The following is a 10858-nucleotide window of genomic DNA, read 5'->3' on the forward strand; positions in this document are numbered from 1 at the left end:
TATATTTCTTAAAAGTAAAAATCGGTTTGGCACATGATAATATCTTGTCAAAGATACATGAAATTCCGGTTTCTTTGTATTCTTAGTTTCAATTTTAATTTCATTTCTAATTCAGAAAAACATCGATATATGTAGACCCAGCCACAACATGACATTAGAAAATTCTATCGTTTTCCCTCCCATTCAAGGGAAGAGTGTCAACGAAGCAGAAAAGACAAATGATTGAGGATAAATCATCCTATTGTACGTTAAATCCTATTCCAAGAAGCCCGCGAGTGATATGCTTAGCCGAAACGATGGAAAACAGACGTGGCGTTGCATCCCAGAGACTGCGAATACAAGAAGGAAACTCGTTCTGAAGGCGTTGAGGAAACACTGAGACGAAGTGGAGGGAAGAGAGATGAAACGAGAGCCGAAAGACACGACAGCATGAGGACAAGATTTCGATCCGTGAAATGTGTTCTCCATTCCATACTGTTCTCACTAATCCTGCTGATTTTACACCTACCGCAAATCTCATCATCGGACGTGATTAGAGTTGGTAAGTACATTCACCCGATTCTGTAGTTTTCTATTTCATTACCTCCGCCAACGAAGTTTGAGGGAGCTTATGTTTTATTACCTTTCAGTGTGTGTGATTGTTTATGAACAGCTTCCTGGTCACAGTTCTAATCGTAGAGTAATGAAACTTCCAGAAACTAACAGTTATGTAAAAAATCTGGAAATTATTCAATTTTGGAAGGCCAAGGTCAAAGGTCAAGGTCACGTCAAAGCAGAATGTGCAATTCACGTACCACCTGTTTGTGTGTGTTTCTTTGTGAACAGATTCCTGGCCACAATTCTTATAGTTAGAGTAATGAAACTGTCCAGGGACTAACATTTATGTAAAAAGCTAGAAGGGACTAAATTTTGGAAGGTCAAGGTCAAAGGCCATGGTCACAGTCAAGCAAAATGTGCAATTCACGTACCACCTGTTTGTGTGTGTGTTTGTTTGTGAACAGCTTCCTGGCCACAATTCTAATTTTAGAGTCATGAAACTTGCAGGGATTAACTCTTATGTAAAAAGCTACAAATGATTCAATTTGGAAGGTCAAGATCAAAGGTTTAGGTCACAGTCAAGCAAAATGTCTAATTCACGTAATCAGCACTAAGTTTGGACACCATTGTCACAGATCTCAAACTTTGGTTCATATTTGAGTGTATGAAAATCCACGCCAATTAATACATGTTAAGATCAAAGGTCAAGGGCAAGGGCAAGGTCGGGCAAAAGGTAGAGAAATAAGCTTTCGTGGGAGAGGTATGCGCTCTCCTAAGTGCCCCTCTAGTATATATATATATATATATATATGTATATATATATATATATATATACACGTGTATGTGTGCATTTTACTAACTGCAATCATTTATCAAAAACTACAATCATAAATAAATCTCATGAAGCCATCGGAAATTGCTGATTGTTATTTATAGACCTTACCAATTAAATCTAGTCTATGATAAATGCGACGTAGCTCCGCCCACTTCCTCTTCTGATTCATGGCGGACTTGCAATTTACCTTCGATTACATTTGCTTCAGTTGAAATGCAAAACTATGGCGAGAATTACGTCCAGCTTCCTCCTCTCCTCTCTCTCTCTCTCTCCTCTCTCTCTCTCTCTCTCTCTCCTCAAAGAATGATTATCTAAGTCAAAATGATGATATCTATAATGTTTTGGAATCTCTCTCTCTCTCTCTCTCTCTCTCTCTCTCTCTCTATTCAAAGAATGATTATTTACCTCAAAATAATGATATCTATAATGTTTTTAGACTCTCTCTCTCTCTCTCTCTCTCCTCTCTCTCTCTCTCTCTCTCCTTTGTGGGTGCAAATGCTTAGGGTTGTAATCAACTTACGTCATATGCAGCGTTCGCCAGTAGAAGCTATTACGCTAACTGTGTACCGTCGAACTAAACCTGAAATGGTTCGGGGAATAATTATCGCTGTGATTTTTATCAGAATTTGCGTGGAATTTTTAGATTTGCTTATTATTGTAATTATATATATATATATATATATGTGTGTGTGTGTGTGTGGCGTGTGTATATATATATATATATTATATACATAAACATTTGTGTAGATATATACACTATATATATATTCTAATATATATACATATATATACAGTATATATATATATCTATATGTATATATATTGTATATATATATATAAATATATAAATATATACATTTATATATATTTATATAAGGACAGAGAGAGAGAGAGAGAGAGAGAGAGAGAGAGGGGGGGGGGGGTGGGGAGAGGTAAATTTCTTTTATGAATGAGGTGGAATGCGGTGAAAGAAATTTACCTCTCCCCACCTCTCTCTCTCTCTCTCTCTCTCTCTCTCTCTCCTCGTCCAGGAGTCATTAAAACTTTCTGGTTCTCATCAGTCATCGGATAATCCATTTACTGACGGGCAAGAATGAAGATGACGAGGTGGAAGATAAGTGTGCTGGAGAAAATAATTTTAATCTTTGGTGATTTAAAAAGCAAATGATTTTATCGATTTATTCACGTAGGAATAAATTCAGAGATAAGTAATCTTTGGTGATTTAAAAAGCAAATATTTGTCGATTTATTTTACGTAAGAATAAACTAAGAGATAAGAAATCTTTGGAGATTAAAAACCAATTTTTTTTATGATTTATTTACGTAAGAATAAACTGAGAGATAAGTGATTTTTGGTGGTTTAAAAATCAAATAATATATCGATTTATTTACGTAGAATTAAATTGAGAGATAAGTAATCTTTGGCGATTTAAAACCCAAATAATTTATCGATTTATTTACGTATGAATAAACTGAGATATAAGTGGTTTTTTGGTGATTTAAAAAGCAAATAATTTATCGATGTATTTACGTAAGAATAAACTGAGATGTAAGTGGTTTTTTGGTGATTTAAAAGCAAATGATTTATCGATTTATTTACGTAAGAATAAACTGAGAGATAAGTAATCTTAAGTGATTTAAAAACCATATAATTTACCGATTCATTTACGTAGGAATAAATTGAGAGATAAGTAATCTTTGGTGATTTAAAAACCAAATGATTTATCGATTTATTTACGTAGGAATAAACTGAGAGATAAGTAAAGAGACACTTAAAAGTCATACTTTGCTCTTAACTCCACTGGGTACTTGTTTTCCGATGTATCATATTCAGAATCTATTTAAATAGGTTACAAATACTTATTAATATCAAATTCACTCTGCCTTTAATGGGGGATATTCCTGTCCGGTCAAGGACTCAAACCTATGACATATAGAAATAAGGATAAACGTTTGGCTGTTTAGACCAGTCTAACATTTATTCCCATTTCCGTCTATCATGGGGTATTTGAAAAACGTTTTTAATACTTTGAAAAAAAAAAAATCAATTAATCTTTCTTGACAGTGAACAATCTATCATTTTTGTTAATGTTTCCATCAAATAAAAAATTTATAGAAAATTATACCATCCTTGTGATTTATTAGCAATGATTTAAACTGACTTTGATATCGTTAAAGAAGAAACTCTTTCTTTGAAACAAACTTTTGTATATAGGAAAACTTTATTCATAATTTACTTTGAATCAAACTTTTGTTAATAGTAAAACTATTTATATTCTCATTAATCCCGGTGACATTATAATCATGTTTGCTTACATTTCCGTCTCTCCAAAGTATCATCTTCAACTCTATTCCCAGCACCGAATTCCTTAAAAACATCACGATCAATATTCGTATTAATGAAAATAAATGTTGATAAATAATTGTCATATATCTTTAATAGCTTAATGCAACATCCACACTTCACCTATATAAATAAACATATGCCCATCTTCTCATAGGTATACTCTGTCTCTTCTGACTCATTTGCAGAGATCATCAGCATCCATGTCTTGTAGGTGCTCTCTCTCTCTCTCTCTCTCTCTCTCTCTCTCTCTCTCTCAGCGGTATTTCAGAATCGGGTTTCTTTTATAATTACGATTGTCCTATCATTGACTTGGGAAGTCGTTACTGGTAAGGGAATATATTATTATATAAATATACATATATATATATATATATATATATATATATATAATTGATTAATTTTTTTTATCTTTTTATTAAAAAGTTAGATTACATATTCTTTACAATCACAATATTTACAGTATAATCACATTTAATTTAATTTTTCTATAAACAAATCCATCTAATTTAACAATTTACATCACACATCTTGATTTAATTTTTAGTCACTCAAAAACAATAATTTATATACTTTTTGGTGAACATTTTATTCATTCTTTCTTTATCGATATTTTTCAAAAGATTGATTAATTAGTGGATTGTTGAACCTATATTTAGCCAAGAACCAGCTTTACTAACATGCAAACATTGCCAAAGAAAAGGATGATAAGGTTTATTTCATAACTGATTTACACTCTGGAACGCCCTTATGAACAAACACAAATTCGACGGTGGATGACGTAATATAGTCAGGCGTTGGCGAAGACACCGAAATGTGATCTTTTTCTTTATAATTATTAGTTTTGTCAATGTTGATTACGCTGATTATAAGAACATCAAATTACACTTTAGTCATGCACATTCTGACATATAACTATTACTCCTTAAATGATTTTAATCTTTATTGAATAATTATATTCTCCATTCAAGGAAACTAATTTGGCAGCGCTGTCCCAAACTCGCCCCACCAGCCTTGACTATGCTGATGATTGTTACTTTGGTCACTGGTACAGGGAAATGACCTACCATTCATGTGTTCTAATGAAGAAAGGAAATACTAAACACTTTTATAAGTTAACTCAGGCTACGTCCTATATCATATGAAAAATTCACACCATTTCCTGATAAAAATATCCATTCCTAATAAGGAAACGATCGTTGGACAATTTACCAACTACCTTTTCTCTAGCCTCTCCCTTCCTACCACTGTTTTTTGACTCACGTGGCCTTCAAATAATTGAATATTTTAGTTGGGACAAGGTGCCCCTGATGCCATCTATTGGCGGTAAAGTAAAACTCGTTACGAGATATGGGAGGGAGGTAGGAGGAGTCTCCGTAATTATGCCTTTCGTAACGTAACAATATGGTTACTCTACGTAGTTTTTACTAACAATACATGTCATACGATGAAACATATTGATTATATTTTGGTTTCATAAAAAGGTAATTGAAAATGAGATCAAATAAATGTGTAATTATTCGATTATCTCAATTTTCAGTACATGTGGCATATCTGGCGACCCACCATCCCTGACCCCCAAATGTAATTGAACTAACGATTGTTTGCTGAGGAAATATTTATGTAACATTCATTGTGAAATTCATAATTTCTTAAGAATTAAGTTGAGGCCAGACAACAAGGAACATCAAATTCACGTGCGTCTGTTTTATAGAAATTTTGTGCCCAAATAGCAACAGAAATGAAGTAATAGAAATTATAATTAGTGGATGATGGGGGATAAGTAGCAATTTGGTACTCGACTGCCTCGCCATCTATTGACCATGAAAATAAACAATTTGTAGAATTTTTCAATCCTTGCATTCTGGAACCTTCCATGACGTCATTTTTTGTTTAAAAATAGCCTAAAATAGCCTGCTTAATTGGAATTCCATATCATTTATTCCTGCCACACATATTTCTAAATATGTATCAATCCTGCCACACATATTTCTAAATAATTATCAATCTATCATCCGTTTTCAGTTAGATAGAATTATTCACATGAATGGAACTAGGGACGTGTGCTGCCATCTCTTGATATGAAGTAGAAACACTAGGATTCAGTTCAAATTTGGAGAAGTTTGTGATTACTAAAACATACTTTCATGGGTAGATTTTTTATTTCAATAAGTACATAAAAACTTCATAATTCCAATAATATTATTTTCTTCTAATTTCTATAGTCTAAGTTATGGTAATTATATTTAAAATATAGATAAAATTTATCACAAAAATATATAGAAAAGTTCCAAATATTCTAAAAGCAAACAACTGGAACTCAGCAATAGAATTAGAAATCTTAAATTTAACCAAAATACGTTCATATCCGCAGTAAATACGTTGTTAGTTAGTCATAAGTCCAATTATAGATATCAGTCTTCCATAAAGAGTGCCTTGTTTCATGTACCAGGCGTGGGATAGTTTTTTTTTCAGATCGGGAACTAAAGTTTAAAAAAGCAAATGTAGAAATTAACATAAATGGGGAATACCTTAACAACTTAAGAATTGCAGGTGACCTAGTTCCTGCTTAGAGAAGGAATTAAAAAAGATGATAGAAGATATTAATAGAAAAAGCAGAAATGTAGGAGTGAAAAATGAATATGAGCAAAGCTAAGATAGTAGTAAATTGAATTCACTCGTCCATAAGTCTTATTTGTTGTCGTCTGTATTTTCATTGAACATTATCTTAGTTTTACTCATATTCATTTTCAGTCCTACGTGTCTGCTTTCTCTACTCAAATCTTCTATCACCTTGTCTGCATTTTCATTGAACATTATCTTAGTTTTACTCATATTCATTTTCAGTCCTACATGTCTGCTTTCTCTATCCGAATCTTCTATCATCTTTTGTAATTTCTCCTATGTCACACTAAGCACAACCATGTCATCTGCAAATCTTAAACTGTTAAGGTATCCCCATTAATATTAATTCCAACATTTTCCCAACCGAAAATCTTAAAAAATTCTTGACATGCTGTGAATAATTTAAGAGAGATGGGGTCTCCCTGTCTAACTTCTTCCTAAATTGGAATTTTCTCACTATTTTTATGAATTTTCAGGATTGCTGTACTTCCTGTATAGATATATTCAAGTGTTTTAACCTAAGTTTCTACTATTCCTTATTTTTTTAAGGGTTTTCATTACTGCTGAAGTTTATACGGAATCAAATGCTTTCTCGTAGTCTGTTAATGCTATACACAGTGGTTTGTCGTACTATGTTGATTTTTCCATTAGTTAATTAATTATATGGATACGGTCAGTTGTTGAATAACCATTTCTAAAGCCTGCCTTCTCTCTTGGTTGATTTAAAGTCTAGCTGTCTCTCTATTCTGCCTAATATGATCTTATGTAAATATTTTATAGATTACGGAGAGTAAACTTATTGGACTGTAATTTTTCAGGTCCTTTGTGTCTCCCTTTTTATGAATTAGTATAAGGATGTTTTTCCAAGCTTTAGGCATATATATATATATATATATATGTATGTGTATATATATATATATATATGTGTGTGTGTGTGTGTGTGTGTCAAGATCTATATTTACAGTATATATATATATATATATATATTGTATATATCCTGTTTCGAAATTATATTTTTGAGGACAGAACGAAATAAAACCCCTCAGTGAAAAATAGAATAAATTCATATAAATATTTTTAAGAGAATCTTGGTTCAAAATTATAAGAAATATTTTTTCGAACAGGCAAAGGCAATATACAGCATATAAACTTGATCAATTAATGGATATATATACGAGACATTTCAAATCATTACATACATTTATTCAAGCAACACATGATATATATTATCCTAAACACATGGAATATCTTCATTTATATGCCAAGAACTTCTAAAAGCTAAAAACTGCATCCCCAAATACCTAGTAACAATTTCTTTAACCTTGAAACATCACTAAATGCACCCTGCCTCATCATTGGTCGACTGATTCTACCTCTCAGAATAGCGACCAATCAGAACACTAGATTTTGATTTGATGTGGACGAGAAGTGTTTATTTTTGCTGAAGTGGTACAAAGAGACGTGTGCTTTCTATTTCGCTCCATATCTGGTCAATAGAAACCAATAGATGTAAATACGTGAGGTTCCTGTTTTCGAGGAATGGTTTTGTGTTGTTAATAATGAGTATTAATACTTGAAAATCGCCAAATATTAATATTTCATGCAAGAGTGAAAGTTTACCAGGATTATCTATTTGCCAAAACGTTGTTCACCTTATCTGCTATCTAGCTGTTGTAAAATGTGTTTATTGTTAATCAAGAATGTTTTGTCATTGCTCCAAAGAAGAACGAAGGAAAGGAAAGTATTGCATAAGAAAATGAAGTTGGAAGTATGGCTATAGTTTTAGTAGTTTATTACGAAGATTGGCAGTGCAGAAAGGCTTACTCATAGGGATTGGTAAGTACAAATAATATAGTAGTTTACTTGATTTGGGAAAATTCACTCAGTTTTATGCTCTGTATTTTTCGGTGTTTAAAGATGGTACTTGAAAGTGTAATGCGTTTGAGAACAGAAACCCCAAAACGTTTCTTTGCATCATGAGTTTGAGAACTGAAATCCTAAAACGTTTCTTTGAAGGTGTCGAGTTTGAGAGCTGAAATCGTAAAACTTTTCTTTGAAGGTGTCATGAGTTTGAGAGCTGAAATCCTAAAACGTTTCTTTGAAGGTGTCGATTTCGAGAACTGAAATCCTAAAACGTTTCTTTGAATGTGTCATGTATTTGAGAGCTGAAATCCTAAAACGTTTCTTTGAAGGTGTCGATTTCGAGAACTGAAATCCTAAAACGTTTCTTTGAATGTGTCATGGTTTGAGAGCTGAAATCCTAAAACGTTTCTTTGAAGGTGTCGAGTTTGAGAACTGAAATCCTAAAACGTTTCTTTGAAGGTGTCGAGTTTGAGAACTGAAATCCTAAAACGTTTCTTTGAAAGTGTCACGAGTTTGAGAACTAACATCCCCAAAACGTTTGTTTGAAATTTTCATGACTTTGAGAACTAAAATCCCAGAACGTTTTTTCTTTTGTGTCATGAGTTTGAGAACTGAAATCTAAAAACATATGTATACACTGTATGTATATGTGTACGCTTTTAACCACGCACAATCCTTTCCAACCATTATTTCCCCCTGAATTTCAAAGGAGATAAAAGAGAATCAAGTAAGCTCAAGTAATCATGGGAAGTATAGCATTCAGGCATGTCCATTCATCCATAGCTCATTAGGAAGTTCCCCTTTTGTCCATGATTCGAGACTACTCACTTGGCTGGTCGGTCCCTCTCCTGGATAGATCGATTGATCATGCAATTCTGTTAATTGAACTGTGGATAGATTTCATAAACTCGGGATTGGGAGAATCTCTAACAATGTTTCATTACTGTAACAGTAAAAAATGCAGTTGTTTCGCTTTTATTTTTCCATTTGTTAATGAATTTACATTTTATTTTATTACCTCCGTCAACGAAATTAGAAGGAGGTTATGTTTTACCTCCTGTTTGTGTATGTGTGTGTTTGTTTGTTTGCTTGTGACAGCCAAAAATGTAGTTAATTTGCTGTTCTTTATCCATTAGTAAATAAATTTACATTTTATTTCACTACTTACGCCAACGAAGTTGGAAGGAGGTTATGTTTTCCGTCCTATTTGTGTATGCGTTTGTTTGTTCGTGAGCAGCTTCCTGGCCACAATTTTAATCGTATAGTAATGAAACTTACAGGGATTAACTGTAAAATTCTGGAAATGGTTAAATTTTGGAAGATCAAGGTCAAAGGTCAAGGTCACAGTCGAGCAAAAGGTCGATAGATAAGTCGCCGTGACGTTTTGCGCTCTATTAGGTGCTTCTATAAGCTCAAGGTCAAAGATCAAGGTTACAGTCAAGTAAAAGGTCGAGAAATAAGCAGCTTGGACGGAGGTCTGCGCTCTACTGGGTGTACCTCTAGTTGATGTATGTTCTAATAATCAATATGATTATTAGTTTGATATATTTTTGTAAGGTGATATCGAATGAAATTATCATATTAAGTTACGTCATGGCCGAGGAATCTCAGAAATGTAAAAACTTTCTGGGAAGGAAAAGAATCAATATTGAACAATATTTAACAGTAAATGGCAGTTACAATATATTTTGAACATCAATAGCACATTCTAAACAACAAATATACATCATCTTGCATTGCCTTTTTCATTTTAATTAGTGGAAATTAGAGAGAATTTATCAGGTTAGATAATATAAATGTATATGTTTATTTATATTGCAGACAGTGATGGACTTTACTGAACAATATCATTTTAGTATCTTATTTGTTACGCTTTGACTTCTAATCAAGAAGGGGTATCCTGCACATATGTTTTCTGGGAAGTAATATAGTTTTATATATGATATACATTCCAGTAACTTATTCCTGTTTCAAAATTATTTTTCGTATTAAGAAGGGATATCCTTCATATATATATATATATATATATACATATATATACATATATATATATATATGTGTGTGTGTGTGTGTGTATATATATATGTATGTATATATATATATATATATATATGTATATATATATATGTATATATATATATATATGTATGTATATATATATATGTATGTTTGTATACATATATATATATATATATTGTTTGTTTTTTGGAGGCAATATAGATTTATACATGATATACATTCCAGTATTTTAATCCTATTGAAAAATTAGGTTTTTTGTCATTTGAAATCATTATTACAACCGTTATTTGTCATTATATTTCCTTATTTAATTGATGAAATTGACAATGAGTGACAAGTGCCATAATAATGCAAGTGTTATTTGTCATTATATTTCCTTATTTAATTGATGAAATTGACAATGAGTGGCAAGTGCCATAATAATACAAGCGTTATTTGTCATTATATTTCTTTATTTAATTGATGAATCGACAATGAGTGGCAAGTGCCATAATAATACAAGCGTTATTTGTCATTATATTTCCTTATTTAATTGATGAAATCGACAATGAGTGGCAAGTGCCATAATAATACAAGCGTCATTTGTCATTATATTTCCTTATTTAATTGATGAAATCGACAATGAGTGGCAAGTG

At 32.2% G+C, this 10858-nt stretch overlaps 1 protein-coding gene across 1 annotated transcript in view; it reads left to right on the forward strand.

The window, feature by feature from the left end:
- Nucleotides 1-349: 349 nt before the first annotated feature.
- The window catches only part of LOC137634852 (glutamate receptor ionotropic, kainate 2-like), a 103672-nt gene continuing 93163 nt past the window's right edge, over nt 350-10858 (forward strand). The window contains exon 1 of the mRNA XM_068367405.1: nt 350-541. Within this exon, the coding sequence (XP_068223506.1) occupies nt 430-541 (112 nt within the window). The 5' untranslated portion in view covers nt 350-429. The remainder of the gene's footprint in view (nt 542-10858) is intronic.

The sequence above is a fragment of the Palaemon carinicauda genome, chromosome 45, assembly GCF_036898095.1.
Source record: "Palaemon carinicauda isolate YSFRI2023 chromosome 45, ASM3689809v2, whole genome shotgun sequence".
In the NCBI taxonomy this organism is placed as follows: domain Eukaryota; kingdom Metazoa; phylum Arthropoda; class Malacostraca; order Decapoda; family Palaemonidae; genus Palaemon; species Palaemon carinicauda.